The sequence below is a fragment of the Syngnathus acus genome, chromosome 9 (assembly GCF_901709675.1).
Source record: "Syngnathus acus chromosome 9, fSynAcu1.2, whole genome shotgun sequence".
Lineage (NCBI taxonomy): Eukaryota > Metazoa > Chordata > Actinopteri > Syngnathiformes > Syngnathidae > Syngnathus > Syngnathus acus.
Genome location: NC_051094.1, coordinates 13267986 through 13284317, shown reverse-complemented (window position 1 = coordinate 13284317; position 16332 = coordinate 13267986). Strand labels below are relative to the sequence as shown.

The window sequence follows — 16332 nt, the reverse complement described above, 5'->3', positions numbered from 1 at the left end:
TGAGATGACACTGCCTTGTCTTTTGTCAGAAAATATGTAACTTATGTAACTTCACATGAGTAGCTGGATGCATGGAGCAAAACCTTCTTTAAACTCCTACTTCAACAACCACATCCAAGAAGAATGGGACAAAGGGTATTCAAGGACAGGTCACCGAGCGCTGACCCCACATCTGCGTTTGTCTCTCTCTCTCTCTCTCTCTCTCGGCACGGTGAGGCATGGTGAGCACGTTCGCCTCACAGTTTAGAGAGTGCGGGTTCGATTCCACTGTCGGCCCTCCCCGTGTGGAGTTTGCATGTTCTCCCTGTGCCCGCGTGGGTTTCTCAAGGCACTCCGGTTTCCTCCCACATCCCAAAAACATGCATGGAAGGCTGATTGAGCACTCCAAATTGCCCATGTGAGTGCAATTTTAGTGTATAATTTTAGTAGACTGATTACGGGGACTCGGTCAAAAAAATTGTAAACGGACAAGTCGCTCAGGCAGAAAAAATAGAATGCCTTAAGTTTTTTTTTTCTTTTTCAAGGAACATTGAGGTTGCCATATACCGTAGGCCCACCATTGGTGCAATATTAAAAGCAATAGAAAACCTGCTCCAGCCATTATTTCTGCACACTGATCTGCAAAATAACTTAACAGCTCAGTTAACACATTAAACGTTGTTTAAAAGTACGTAAAATTCTGCCCTCATCCTTGCAACCCCTGTGTTTGTATATTTGTCTGAAGTGTGTGGTCTATTCCCATGTTTACACTGCATAGCTCAGCTCCTGTGATTACAATTAAGCAGCTCTTATCCCTGGACATAATCAAGGCGCACCAGAATGTTGAGGCCTGTTTAATCCTCCTGTAGCACACAGAGCCAGGTCTGGGGGTGGAGGGAGGAACACATGGATGCAAAGTGAGGAGTGTGGACATGATGAAAGATGAGCAAAAAGACTGGCCTTATTATTCTGTGACTAAAGTTGCAGCCAAGAGACACCGTGAACACAGCACGCCATGTATATTTAGCATAGTGGCTGTGTGTATTTTGCAAATGGAGGTGTACATATCGTTCCACATAGGGACTTGGCGCACATTCAGGAGAGCAAAATTCATATTTGTTGAGAGATGTATCTTTACAAAACCAAAAAGACAGACTAACTGAAAAAAGAAAGACAAAGACAAGATCATGATGTAGACTTGTAAGCAAGACAGACAATATTTTCAAAATGATACCTATGTAATTTTGGTACCAGCTCATTAAATCTGCTTTAAAAAAAAAAAAAAAGCAAACGCGACAATAGTCACTAAAATAAGTACTGTATTTACTGACAATAAGGCACACTTAAAAGCCTTTAATTTTCTCAAAAAACAAAGGTGCGCCTTTTAATAAAGTCCATGTGGGCCTATGTAACACCTGCCATAGAAGATCCAAATCCACAAAAAGCTGGAAGTTCAACAGCAATGGAAGAGAAAACAAGCAAGTGGCAGCCAACCAAAACCAAATGCTAAACATTCTAAAAAAAAAACTAACACTTTAGTCATACACATGATTACGGGCAATCATCTCCAGGTAAACATGCCACTGAGACACACATTGGCAAAGGCACTTGGACTGAGTCCTTTCTGATGAGAATTTCCATCCACTTATTTCATGGTAAGCTTTCCCCTGTTCTTTCAATAAAAGTGTAGCAAAAAAGCCAAAGAAAAAGAGGCATAGGACGCATGCAAAATTAATCTATTAATTCTGGTAAGAATTAGGCCTAGGAGAGTGATTATTGTCGATAATAGCAGAAGGTACTGCATACATCAGCTGCTTCAAACTCCAGAAATAATTTGAGATATATGGAGTATTTTTTTATGAGGTTGTGCTGCATTGAAATTCAAAAAGGTACTTTTTTGCCTTAATTATATTTTACTGCAGTTCAATTATGTTGGTCCATCCCGGACAAAGACCTGAGTTATCTCCTTAGCAATAGAAGCAATGTGGTGTGCCAAGACAACAGCGCTGTGCCAGCATGGGCAGCCAAGGGGGTGTGCAACGGGAGGGCCAGAGAGCTTGGAGGTGCATGTTAATCACATTAAGATCAGGAGGCTGAGCTCTGCAGGTGTCAGACCAACAAAGGGGCATTCACTTGGGGTTCCTACTTGTTTTCCATGACTGCTCAATATCACAAGCCATTTCAGTTTGGCACCAGAAAACATCTTGCCCATGCTAAAAATAAAATAAATGCCATCATATGTGCAACATGACCAACATTATATTTGCTGTATGTGTGGAATGTGGATGGATGGACGGACGGACTGGTAAGTTGACTAAATGGATCATATGTAAATCACAACATATTGGACCTACAAGAACCTGCTCTTATAATATATTCAACTTTTCTTAAACTTGGCAGCTTGTACGAACATTCCTGACATGTTCATAAAAAATGGTGCAACTTAAATTAAAGGTGGTACAGTGGCATTCACATTTTTGGTTGTACATGTTAAGTACATTTTAAAATAGAACAAAAAACCAAACTATGCATAGTTGCACTATGAATGTTGTGAAATGATTTAAATATACAAAAAGAAATACTTGTAAACATATACTCTTCTCAGGCATCAAGCATTTTTTTTCAATTGAAGAAGACAGTGAAATCAGATGAGACATTAGTTAAAGGCACTGTGCTAAAGAAAACGCAAATAAGTATCCAGCAACTTTGCAGGGCCAGTGAAGAGAAGTGGACCAACATTCATTATCATAAGCAACTGTGAGCAAAGAAGACGTGTTGCACTACATGCCATACATCTTAATATGCAACTCGTGTCAATTTGCCAGAATAATTTGGAAAACGTGCGCACACACTCAGAATTAGACAGATTTGTGAACAATATTTGAGAAAATAAAATATTACCATATTAGACAGACAGAAAGATCTTTGATTTTAGCTCATGTCATTTTTGTTCGGTATGAATATCATATTCATTAAGCCCAAGATCACCAGTTCACGTATTAAGTACTCAAGTGTTTAAGGCAACTAATACCTGCTCTAAATGAAATAACAAATGCACAATAGCATTTCTGTAGTAATAACGCTGCTCCTCAACAACCCCCATGCAACCTTGCTAATGAAATGCTACACTGAACATGAAACTATAATGAGGTAGGAATAACGGTAAGATGAAAAAGATTAACAGTGTAGAGCATAATATTTGCGATGATTTCAAAAGGGGGATTCTAATAGTCTCCTCCACAGCAGACAAGGAACAACGACAAGGTCAAAACCTGTCTAATGGATCACAAACCATTAAATACCTGATGAGAATCCTCTACTATGAGTTTTGTTTTATTGTGACCTGCCCATTAAATTTTCATTTTGGTTACTTTGTGCTACTTGGGGACGCATCAGTCATTTTAAAATAACTGCATTACAATCACTTTTCTATTTCAGCAATCGTTATCAAAATACTTATGGTGTAGCAATGCAAGTCTTGGTGTGGCTTGAAAATGGCTGTTCTTCCCACAGCCAAGCTACCAAATCATGGGCAGTGAAATTAACAGTGAGAACAGTTCTAGTGATGAAATGAAGCAATGATGACGTTTCCGCAAAACTTCCCGAATTGTAATTAATTAAAGCAGGGGCCATCAACGTGATGCTCACCGGCACCAGGTAGCCCCCAAGGACCTCATGAGTATACCGCGGGCCTCTTCTAAAGATGGCTCACCAGTGATGGGACATTGGGATTTTCTAGGAATCTTGTAGAGGTGATCATTGGAAAATTGAAATTTAAAAATATAAACACTGGCACAATGTTATAAATAAAAGTGTTGCAGATGAATAATTATCTCCTAATTATTGTGAGATATCTTTAACATTATCAATGTGAAATTATTGATACAGTAAATGAAAATTTTAATAATCACATATAATAACAAGATTAAAGGCAATATAACATATTACCTTTTCAAACAAACCGGTTTATGAAGAAACATCAGTTAATGGGATGTGACCACTAAACTACGCATCAACATGGTCTTAAAAATGCAACCTGGAACAGACGTAACTTTGCCAGAGCATCGTGTTCAGACAGGTATGTCAATGATAAGTGACAGTGAGGGAGTAATTAGGAAACTATTAGTTCCGCCTCAACCCGCACTACGTAATGAGACAGGAACAAAGAATAAATTGACACAAGAGAAAGGAACAGCCTGAGAGAGTTAAATATTTTATGTCAATCAATAAAAAGATTGCATCATGTCTGTCTCGAACATCCCATAAGCATATCTATGGCCTTCTCTCAAAAATGGGCCTCTATAATAAACAAGTAAATAAATAAATTCACATATTCACATGCAAACTGTGTATCACATGGTGCTTTTCCACAATAAAAAGCAGAGTCGACAAATGTATGATACGCGCACACAAAACGACCCTGTAAGAAGAAGAAAAGTGAGGATGATTCTCAAGATCCAAGACTAACAGGGGCCTTGGAAAATAGTATTTTCAATTTGTGGCATTGATGAGGTTGGGCCCAGAGGGTTATGTTATTCCCTGGCTGCGCCTCTGCACACACAAACAACAGCATGACTGTATGTATGATGATAAAACTGTCAGCGGACATCATTGATGAGGAAACACAAGAGGCCGAGTAAAACTGATATGAAGCTAAGCTAGTTTAAGAACAAAGAGTTTAGCAAAACAAGAGTAAGGATCGTTTAAATGATCCAAACATTCTAAAATTTACCAAAAGAAATTAAGAACAATAGGAAATGTGAATATTCGTCAATAAAATCCAGAAATAAAATTATATAAAACAAGAAGAAGAATAGTTTTATTTGGGAGATAACATTGTCAAATGTATGGTAGTGTCTTCTGTTGAGTAAATAACCATTGCAGACACTATTTTGATGAAAATATGATTCCTTCCAATAATGGTGAAAAACAGCCAGGATTTCATTGTCAAGCAGCCAAGGGGAAAAAACTCAAATTATTCATGCAAAAAGGTGTTTTCTTCCACTGGGATACATGGTGTAAAATTATCATTCAGATCTGTTTTGCATAATGTGATGACACCAAGAAAAAAAAAAGCCTTGATCCCTGAAATTTTCTTCCATGCCTTGCAACAGCTGTTTGAGTTTATTGAAGAAAAACTGAGGCAAAAAAATCAAATAAAAAAGGAATTCATTCAAGTCATTTTTTTATCTTCTGATGAAGGAACGTGATATCAGTGTTCGGTCCAAAGGGGGAGGTATGAAAAGTTCACAGGGGTGTGAGAAGCAGTCCGTCATGTCACGTGAAGACAAATAATAGTACTAACACATCTTAAATCAGTATCATTCGTGCTTATGAATGCAAAATGGCAGCCACATACAAGCAATACACGAGGATGCTTAAAATGTCCAAAAGTCGCTCAAATAAGGGAGTCATACGCTGATGGTGCCATGACTTACTTGTCACATAATAAGCTAAATGAATCTGACATTAACCTACTGTCATTGTGTGTTTTCAAATGTGAATGAGTAACCATGCCACAGAGCTGACAGTTTCAAATACCACATCTTCTTCAGGGACCATGTTTCGAAGTAAATTAGCACAATAAAGAACTCAAGGTTGAACCAAGCCTCAAGTCATATCAGTACCACAACAAAAATGACATTTTAACCTTTAAGATGGGCCAATAGTGACACAGGGTGAAGATGATGAAAGCCCGAAGACAGAGCCATCTTGATTAAAAGCAATTTTCACAAAATCAACACATTCTGCTGCATTTTTGCCATGACTTTTCTCCAGTTTCTGAGGTTAAGGAATTTTTAACAAGGCAAAAAATAATGATGCTATTGCTCAGTCTCAACTCTAATGACTTAATGAAAGAAGGAAAAAAATAAGCAAACCCTTTAAATATTATATTCATAATAACATGTATTTGGCATATTACCTAACATGGGTGCTGAAATGAGATTTTGTGATTCTTCTTATTATAATCATCAACAAACTGAACATTTGTTCTGACATAATCCAATAAAGGCCACGGCATGTGGGTTTTGACTGAGTCTCGAGAAGTAGTTGTAAATGAAGTGCTCAAGCACAATGAAGTTAATTGGATGCATTCACCCCTCACTTCAAAGATGGGTATTAGGCAAGCATGAACGGAGTATGCAGATAACGCTATTAAGAGCATTTTCAAGACTGGTCTTGGATATGTTTGCGCACAGTAGTCTGAATATGATACTACAACACAGACAACACGTCCTGCCACCGACAGACTCCCAATCTGCCAATAATGACATGCAACCTCTTCGACAACTCATTAAAACTGAAAAAAAAAAAGGATCAATAGGGGAAATTGATCCACAAATGAATTTATAGAATAGCGAGTACAATTATAAAGGCTACAAAATTAAATGGTTTTTGTCTCATATGAATGATCGTTAGACAAAAGCGTAGTACATCTCGTCAATATGCGTCATTGCCTAATATCTCTCAATTGCATTGATGACGCCCCCCTGGTTATAGTGAGTTGTAAAGCACAGATTACAACTTGGTGGTGCAAGCATGGATTTGCGCGACAGTACAATGTGCTGCATTGCTTTTACCTCAGTTCGTCCAGTCCATCTTCCTTTACGGACGCGACGAGAGCCTGCGAGATGATGGACAGTAGTTCCGGTGGTTTGAATGAGTAGCTTTTTGTATGCAGTTGAGCTGCTGCGGACCTTCGCTGTCAACCTGCCTAATCTCAGATATTGGTGCGTTCACTTGCCTTCGGTGTAATGCAGTACTTGCGCAAAAACACACGAAAATGTATAATTACTGATTGGAAAGTTGCAACTTGGTTGCGTTGGTGAATAATTGACAATTAATGACAGTGTCGTCGCGCTGTATAAAAGGCAACCTCTATCCCCTTTCATTCAAAACAGTGGATGCTGTCGGACACAGTCTAGTGTCTCCGCCCATCGCCAACCGCACAGAATTGCATGAATACGTAGATTGTAAACATTTACGTACTATGTTAAAGAAATAATCAAGGAATTGCTCTAAATGTTCATTTTTATGATTTTTTTCAATTATTATTGTTAAAAATATATTCTGTAACAAAAGGAATTTAAAATCTATAGATCCCCAGTCCTTTCTTCATCTTGATTTTTATTGATGAGTCTTTCATTTGAAGTATTTTTTCAATCCCTGGCCAGTGTCTCAATGTCCATGCAATGCAGGGCTCAATCCGAGATTGGGGGGGAAGAAAAGATGTTCGACCCCAATGAGAATAAGCGATTCGGGGATTGCTGGATGGGTAGATATTGTATGATAAATATAAATTGTAGTATTTTTACTAAAGTAAAAGCTAGACAGGTTGTACAGTTAATACATATTTTATATTTACATATACATATTGGGGGGGTTGATTGTTTGGGCGACAGGTGCTCCGGTTTCTTCCCACGTTCCAAAAACATGCATAGTATATACTATTAAGAAAAATTAATCGAACCCTGGCCTCGAAATTATCCAAAGGCGTGATTACGAGTGTGATGAGCTCCCTCAATACAGTATTGTATTACAGGAATGTGACACTGCCTGAAAGCATTATGCACGACCTTCAATGTAATTTATACCGTTCTAACTTTTATTGGATAAAATATTTATTTTCACGATATATTGATTATTTTATTTTGACAGTTACGGGAAACGGAAATGAAAAATATTCACTTGACTTGGGACTGAACTGGCCAATCAACGTCACCAGAGGACCTTGGAAAAAAGATGCGCTCGTTTTACTTACCTGCACGACAAGAGTGGGCGACATTCGGGACGTCAATAGCAAACCGAATCCGCCTTAGTCGACGCAAAAAAGAGGGACAGAGCAACGAGTAAACCGAGATAACCACTGTGAAACCTACCCTAACCAGAGCCATTTGCCAGTAGAGAGGCTACTTAACTAGTAAACTTTGCACAGAGGGTTACTCCAGAATATTACTATCGGTGAGTCACGAGCCACGATATTTTGCAGAAATGACAAATAAGTTTCCTTGATTTATTACCCAAAGTAATATGCAGTAATTAACTCTAGTGTTGCTGACGTTAGCTGGTACCGTTGATCGTTCAAAATAAAAACATAACGCTGGCTTATCTTCATAGCGAAAGTAAAATGAAAGCTAACTATTGCAGTTCCATATACACGCATCAATATCCCATTGAACTTAACTCGTTAAACCAAAAATTAAAACAATAACCTTATAGTTCCCAGTTCCACAGAATGATGTGCAGTTTCGTAAAAGGGTAATCACAAACATCAGTTGAAATATGAACATGGTATTTACAGTGCTCTGCATTTCCAATTAGGTCCACATAATGTAATAAAAAAAACATAATGCAAGCAATTATATTGAAAGCTTAATTGCCACATACCAAAAGCATACGTCTGACCACTCTAAACAAATGCTTGTTTCATTTTTGTTGTTGCTGTTGTCTTCTTCCTGGCAGACATGACCATTTTTTGATGGTAGAAGTGGACAGGGGTGTCTGTCATCAATCTCCCACAGCATCCATGTGTATCATTTTTATTAAATTTGACCCCCGGCCTGCATCCAAAAATGCCTACAGGTAATTTTCAGATTTATTTTATATAATTTTTTTATATATATATTTTACAATTAACTCATAAAATGTAAATGCTGTATTAGATTTTGATTTAAAGCAATGCCTAATTAATACTACACAAATTATAATACTAAATAAGCAGAGGCCGGGGCACTTGATTTCAAGCGTATTCGTGTGATTTCACTTGACTTTGACTTGTGAAGTATATTTGAGGATGTGTATTATTACTAAGGCAAGAAAGTTGCCTTTGTCGTCTACACTATAAATCTCTACATGGCACTAAAGCTACCAGTTTACAATAAATGTTTGTCATTGTAAAAACCTAAATAAAATATATTGTGCTCAGCGGAGATGCAGCAGCAATATAGTTGTAGCCCTCATACATACTGCTCTGAAAGTAGTCCAAAATCAATTTACGGGTTGGAAAAAGCCAACCAGCAATGTTCTCTGCAATTTGGTCATGTGACTTTCACAAACTGTGCTATGATTTGTTGTTTGTGGTGCCATTGTCAGTCGACAGCATGTGGGAAATTGGCTGCCCCATGAGATGGATAAAAACAGATGGATTCATCTTCCACATGTGCAATATTAATCAGAATACTGTATTATTTAAACTCGTGGGGCTGCATAGAACATATTATTACGCCACAAATTGTTTCTTTAATTCTCTCTAAGTGTTTACATTTAAAAAAAAAATAATCACTTCTTCAACATTCCAAAGAAATCCTCAACATCCCATCACAGGTGAGCTATTTTTAGAATACGCCCCACAGGTAGTCCTTGCTGACCCCTGATGGACTTATAATGGACTTCTATAGGGACGTTAGCCTGGTGAGCAACATACTTTTAATGCTAAATGAATTTTCTGATCAAAGTGTTATGCTTTTATACTCTTGTGTAGTTAGTTATTGACAAATTGAGCAACTGTCTCCTTACAGGTGCTATCTTAATGTAATGAAGTTATTTGTTTAGGCACCATTCTTGTTCCACACGTATGGCTGATAAGTAATGAGATGAATAATGCACTGTCAACACTGTTGTTGGTGCTACTGCAAGTGTGACCTTTTAGTGAGCAATGCAAACGTGTGCACTACTGCACAATGAGCCATCTGTACGAGTTAGGGTGTAATGTGGAGCGGGGCTTTATTTAAATCCCCCAAACGCTGAGAGCTAATGTCCTACCTGGAAAAAGTCCATCGCTGTCCTTGTCTTTGGGTTTCTGACCCTGCCTAAGGAGATCAGATCAGAGGTGTTTGTGCAGTGACTCAGACATCAACCCGAGGAAAGGTGAAACAGTGTGTCCTCATTCAGTTACAGCAGTGCTATATATAGACTAGTAGTTACAACAGCATTGATGTGCAATGCTGCATACTAAAAAGTTACAAAATGAAAGATCACAAATCAAAAAAACATTGATCACGACAGGACTGATTACAAGTCAGTCGCAAGGCAGACACGTTCTGTGATGTGATGATATTTGATTTGTACTCTCTTCGTCGAAAATGTCCTGCTGGCAATTTCAGTGTTCATCTCTGCTCAAATGTGATGTTGCCCACCGGGTCTGATAACACTAGATTCTGTGTGTGGCATCATTAGAATTTGTTTTCTGGAGCAGCACAGGCTCAGATAGCGCCGTACCAACAAGCTATCATGATTAGCCTTTGCTGCGCAGAGGTTGACCTCTATGAGGTCAGTCGGGGCTGATATTTATCTTCTCCGAAAATGTATGCTCCCATTGCCCAAGATTAATGAGGCGCCTCCTGTGCAGTGACTGTAATTTCCAGAGAATAACAGGCATTTTGTTTTAAGTCCTCCAAAAGCAAAGGGAGGTATTCAAAATTGTTTAAAAAAAAAAAAAGAAATTAGTCACACTGTAAAGATGTTTACCAGTACCTATGACAAAACAAGCACACATAAAACAGTTCATTACACTATCATATCTCATGTTACCACCGCATCCGTTTGATGTAGCACGATCCTAAATTTTTAGGATAGCTTGCAAGTGTTTGCGCATGTAACAAACTTTTTTCACCAGGGTTCACCTGTAAGTTCGTTCCACAAATGTATACAAATGCCTTCCTAAATCGGAACAGATACTAAATACATGACTTCTCTCTTCTCTCCCAAGGCTAATTTTGGCTGCAAATAGAGATGAGCTCTACAACAGACCATCAAAGGCTGCAGACTTTTGGGGGACCAATAGTGACATTCTCAGCGGTAAGTCATTTGAACCAATAAAGTCACAACTTCAATCAGTTGCGTACCACCGAACCACACGAAGGGGTCAATATGGATTTAAAGAATCATTGCAGCCACAGAGAGGGGTCACATCCGTAAGAAGCAGAAATTGTTTTTTTTGCCGTGGGAGGAGCTGTACTTGCTCTCGAAATCTTCACCATCTCCAGTCGCTACACCTCCTGATCCACTGTTCTCCAAAGTTTATTTTGTGCCGACAAAGATTCGCTTCCACATTAAAAGTAGAATCTCACTCGGTAGGCGCATTTTATAGTGTTGGCTCAGAACAATATGGCTTCATTCTTGCAGGATTAACACTAGATGCATTCCATTCGGCAAAGCTGTGAATCAATGTACAGCTTAGTCCAACGTTTACACATGTGACGGCTGTCTGGTAACGTGTTGAATAAACAAGGCAGCCAGCTATATTATTTTTATAATCATTTACAAGTTATTAAATGTACATCTAAAATAATGAGGTTATCAAATTAATTATGGACAAACTACTACTTTGTATTGCTGCAAATGGATAAGTATCCCTTTAACAGAGCAGCCAATTTGACGATAGTGGAAGTGGAGAGCAAAGTCCAGTGTCCTTTCCTGAGATAGTTTTTAAAGTGCATTTCTCTGTGACCCAAGTTTATGCCCAAGTTTATGCAGTTGGTTTAGTGTTGATTAGTCTCGGCTAAGGTCTGCTGATAAAGGTAAATAGGCAGACAGATCTTGTGCTTTTTGTAGATGAATGGCATGCCAAATACAAAGTAAGTCAAACAGAATGTTTGAGAATATGCAAAGTAATCTACATTTTGACCTCTCCTTCACTGCACCTTTATTCAAAACTTAATAGCTTTAAATCATGAAGCAATAGTCTCTCTAGCACTTCAGAATCTAGTAATTCTCCACTGTCACAGGATGTCCCCTTCTGCAGTAAACTATATTTAATTGACTAATGTTCAATACACATTATGGCCGATAGCAGGAGAAATCAATCTTCCTTTTCTTTCCTCTGGAGGAGGACGTGCAGCGATGGCATCCTTGTCCCCTTTGTAATAGACGGGTCAGGACTTCAGCCTTGGGTCCTTTAATTGATGTCTGCTTTTATGAGGCGTGACAGGAATAAATGGCACTGCCTTATCGTGGGACTGGGGGGAGGTCCTGAAGGAGGCGTAGCATGACGAGAGCAGAAGTAAGCTACGGCACCCGGGGGGCACTTGGGCTAGCTTTCTGTCCACCTTTCAAGCAGTAAGCTCATTTGGCTCCACTGGTCACTGTCAGTTTAAGTGGCCTGTGGTTATTGATCACCAGCCAATGCAGTAGACTTAAACGACCTTTCCGTTCCCCTTACATGAGCTGTCAGGGAACATGCCGAAGAAAAGGCACATTTATTGATTTATATGTATTCTTCAAGATTGCAAGAAGATTCATTATGTGTATCACGTGTCAAGCAGATTGTCCATTTTTGTTCTATATTCGTGGATGCACACAAGTGTATCTTCCAATGTTGCTGTGTACTTTTACTTTTAATGATTTGGAATTTCATTCAGCTCAGAATTCATTGATATGTATCTGTTTCATTTTTGCAAACCAGCTGTGTGTTAGTAACTGTCACATAAATCAAGAAAATGATCAATGAATGTAGAACTTAAGAGCAAGTTATCTGACTATGACTACAAAGCTTTGGTATTTTTATAGAAGAAATGTTGCTTTTAAGATTCTCGCACTCATGTCCCATAACTCAGGTCTTGATCTGGAATATGGTAAAGAAGGAGGATCATGGCTAGGGATCACCAAGAACGGGAAGCTAGCTGCAATCACAAACTACATGGAAGGACGGCCCAACCCAGATGCGCAAGGAAGAGGTGATGTTCATTTTGGTTGTTTTTTTTCCACCCATCATTCCTCCGTTTGTTCAGTTCATCGTAGTCAAATAGAGTTACAATCTATCATTATCCTTCCACAGGTTTCCTTGTTTCCAACTACCTTGCAGACAAGGACTTGGACTGCTACTCCTACCTAAAGAAGGTCTCAACAGAAAGTCACCTGTATAATGGCTTCAACCTTCTCACAGCAGAGTTCAAGTAAGTAAAATATTTGCTGTTGTTTGGATGAATTGTACTTTCACAAAACCACACCTTTAAAATCCTTTTTGGTTTTATAGGGTTAGGTTAGTTTTTTTTTTTTTAATGCAGTTCTGCTCTTGAAAGGTAATTCTGTATTTTTCTTTTCTCAGTTTTTTTAGGGTTTTTTTCTGATGTGCTTACGGGACTCACATTAGTGATACTCTTTCTGAAGAGATTAAAAGGAAACAGTTATTTCGTCCTAAACTTTCTACGATACGTACATGTAAGTCACGGATGAAGCTATGGAGTCATCCACATAGTCAGCAATCGTACCTTTAGCCTGCTCCAAATGATCTCTGGGGTGATTCGGGTCATTTTAGCTGAAATGTGAATTCATCATGGAGCAAGGACAAAATTGCAGTGATCACAGAATAAAACACTATTAGTCTGATATAGTATCTGACTTGACACATAGTAATGAAGAAACTGCTTTGCTGCATCGATCTTCGGGACCTTTCATTCAAGGTCTCCCAGGCAGCATGCCGATTGCTTGGCTCACAGAAATCAGTAAAAAGCCTGTTATCTGCTCTTCCCTAATCATCCCCGATCCTCTGCTCTGTGACTTTGACGTCCTGCTGTTCACTCATGGAAGCCTAAATATGGCCCTCTGCTGCTTCTCATGGGTTTCATAAGTAGAAATAGCTCATGTTTTCATTCAATGGCCAGCTCCACGTGATGTGTTTTGATACGTCTGAGGCACCTTGACCTGAGTGCTGATAAGGGCTCTGGTTTTTAGTAAAGCCTTGTTAGCACCTTACATTGTGTTTCAGTTATTTGCACTGGCTTCTTGCATATTTGACCATTCAGTGGGTTCTGTATGAATTCATTTGATGCCTGCAGTCATAGAAACCATAGTAATGTGCTGTAATCATACTTGAAAATAAATTGACCACGGTAGCGATGTATGTTGTGATGTGTTCCCACATGACAATATTCAGCTGAGGCTGCACATGCAATTTGCACACAAGATCTTGTGAAGACAGATTTCACGGTGCCAAGATTCAACCTAATCATTTGTTGCAAATGAAAGTGTGTCTGGTTGTCCATTTCAGTGACATTGACAATAAATGCAAAAGGTTGCTTGACACTTGCATCCTAGAGTTTTATCAGCATTTGGAGGGGTTCGTTTATTTTTATTTTTTTTCTTGAATGCATTTCAATGGGCATCAAATACACACATATTTTGCCTATTCACGGGCTGACCAGGTCCTTATCCCTTGCAGATGGTGGTGGTCCACTGTAGTCTATAAGTTGTTCAAAGCACCTAAGTGTAATTTGAATCTAGTTTTAGACTATTTGTACTGGGCAGTGATCCTAATTCTAGCATCTTCACATGTCAATTTCCCTTGAATTTCAGTCTCAAACATATTTAAAGCACCCAACTGATTCTGCCTTTCACAAAAATAATTCATTTTCCAGTCAGGTGACTCCTTTAACATAATCTTTCTATTTTTGTTGTAGTTGGAAAACCTCAGAGACTCTGTCACAGCACACATTCGGGAGTACTCTGCATTAGCAACTATCATGAAGTACATGATTTCTGATTTTTCGTTTCATGATGTCCCATGAAGAACCTTGCAAGATTATTTGTGTTACTATGGAAACAGAGGCAGCACTGAACCCATCCATCTGAAATCAGGTCTGTTTTGTGTGTGTTGCTGTAGAAAGGGTTTTGACTTTTACCCTCTTCTCTGCCTGTATTTTTGTTGAGTTGATCAATCACAGTGACGTATCCTAACCGCCACCACCCCATCCCATTTTTCATGTGCCATTACACAGGAATCTACAGCTTGAGTAATTCACTTCTGGACACCCCGTGGAAGAAAGTGCTGCAAGGCAAGCGACAGTTCACCCGCATTGTCAACAACCAGTCACTCTCCTGCGATGGACTTGTGCAAGAGCTCCTGGGTGTACTTAATAATGAAGATTTGTACGTGCAAACCAGACATTCACAAATCCAAACACACCAGATTATGGCGTGTTTTTAATTTTAAAAACATCGTATTGAACATTTGAAAACTGTTTAAACCATAGCTTCTGGTTTCCCTTACTGTAATTATTATTGCCACTTGTCTCACCACACTGCAGCTGAGGCTCGACTCATGAGATATGTTTCATGCATGAGCTTTGATATAAAAAATGTAACCTACATTGAACCTATTCTTAAAAATGTCACCCCCTAATAACCCATATCTGTATTGTGCGTCTGATGAACAGGAATTCGCCTGATCCAGTTCAGGAGAGCCAAGGTGATGGTTTCAGCAAGTCCATAATCCAGGCTTTGTCAGCCGTGTGCGTTCGCACTCCCGATTATGGCACCAGGTTGGTTACGATTACTACTAACACCAGATATCGCGCACCCCCTGACTAAGGCTCAGGTGCAGGCACAGTCCCTGACATCACGCTTCAAATTAAACAAATTAACCAAACAACATGATCTGTTCCTGTCTTAGTTCTGTTTGCATGTTCATATTGTTTGTTCTTTCAGGACCAATACAATTATCCTCATTGATGCGGAGGGGAACGTGACCTTCACAGAGCACAGCATGCTCAATTGTGATACAAACAACTGGTGCACCAGTTCTTTCCGATTCAGGTTGCACACATGAAGATGTTCTGGAGGAACCTCACGTTGTGCCTCAGAGCTTCGCTATTTCTTGCATTATCATCACCAAATCATTTTGTGTTTAAGCCCCCCCCTGTCACCATGGCAACTAAGAGTCGCCGTTGTTGCACTCAACACAGCAGCAGCAGCTACCACAACAGTTATTCAGATCTTATTTTTGATTAAGCTGTAAATGATATCTGCAGATTATTTAAAATATTACCAAAGACATTTTTGTGTGATTAAAATGTTTTTAAATATTTCAAATGTGTTGCAGTGTCAACAGCTGACAACAGCGTTGGTTGATCATTCATATAACCTTTGATGCAGCTACATTTTTCTTAAACCCAATGGCGTTATCAGCAATGTACAGATCTGTTGAAAGATAACGGAAAGCATCTTCGCATGTGTGATTTTCTTCTTAATTCTTAATAGCAATTTGCTTTACAACACATGTATATATTTTGGGGCAGGATATATAAAATACAGCAAATAAAACTCAGAGATTACATTTTGTTTTGTTGTTTAGTCCTTTTATGTATCAATGTTTGCAACATCTTTGGAAAAAAAAGTAGTGATGAGACAATTTATACAAAAACCCTTGAAAATACGTAATTGGGGAAGGCGGATACAATTCAACTTGCAATAAAGAATGCAGTCAAACATTTACCGTTTTCTAATTTGCAGTGCTCTACATCAGAATTATATAACATTTACCTCATTGTGTACTGCTATACAAATTGTGTACATATTTGTTTCAATTCAAAGCTAACAAATATGACTACGACAGTGTAATGCTATCTAATTGGACTA

At 38.8% G+C, this 16332-nt stretch overlaps 2 protein-coding genes across 11 annotated transcripts in view; one reads left to right on the top strand and one right to left on the bottom strand.

Moving 5' to 3' along the window:
* The window catches only part of arvcfb (ARVCF delta catenin family member b), a 136864-nt gene extending 129970 nt beyond the window's left edge, over positions 1-6894 (bottom strand). For 8 of the 10 annotated variants that reach the window (XM_037258397.1, XM_037258396.1, XM_037258403.1 and 5 more), the window contains exon 1: positions 6561-6894. The gene's annotated coding sequence lies outside the window, so the exon portion shown is untranslated. The remainder of the gene's footprint in view (positions 1-6560) is intronic. The other 2 variants (XM_037258405.1, XM_037258409.1) reach the window with 1 other exon arrangement.
* Positions 6895-7716: 822 nt separating this feature from the next.
* tango2 (transport and golgi organization 2 homolog (Drosophila)) lies at positions 7717-16034 on the top strand. The gene is made up of 9 exons (XM_037258416.1): positions 7717-7941; positions 8443-8562; positions 10688-10776; positions 12534-12653; positions 12755-12872; positions 14486-14553; positions 14694-14844; positions 15132-15236; positions 15403-16034. Exons 2-9 carry the CDS (start codon positions 8459-8461, stop codon positions 15521-15523), a joined length of 876 nt encoding a protein of 291 aa, XP_037114311.1. The 5' UTR covers positions 7717-7941; positions 8443-8458; the 3' UTR covers positions 15524-16034.
* Positions 16035-16332: the final 298 nt, after the last annotated feature.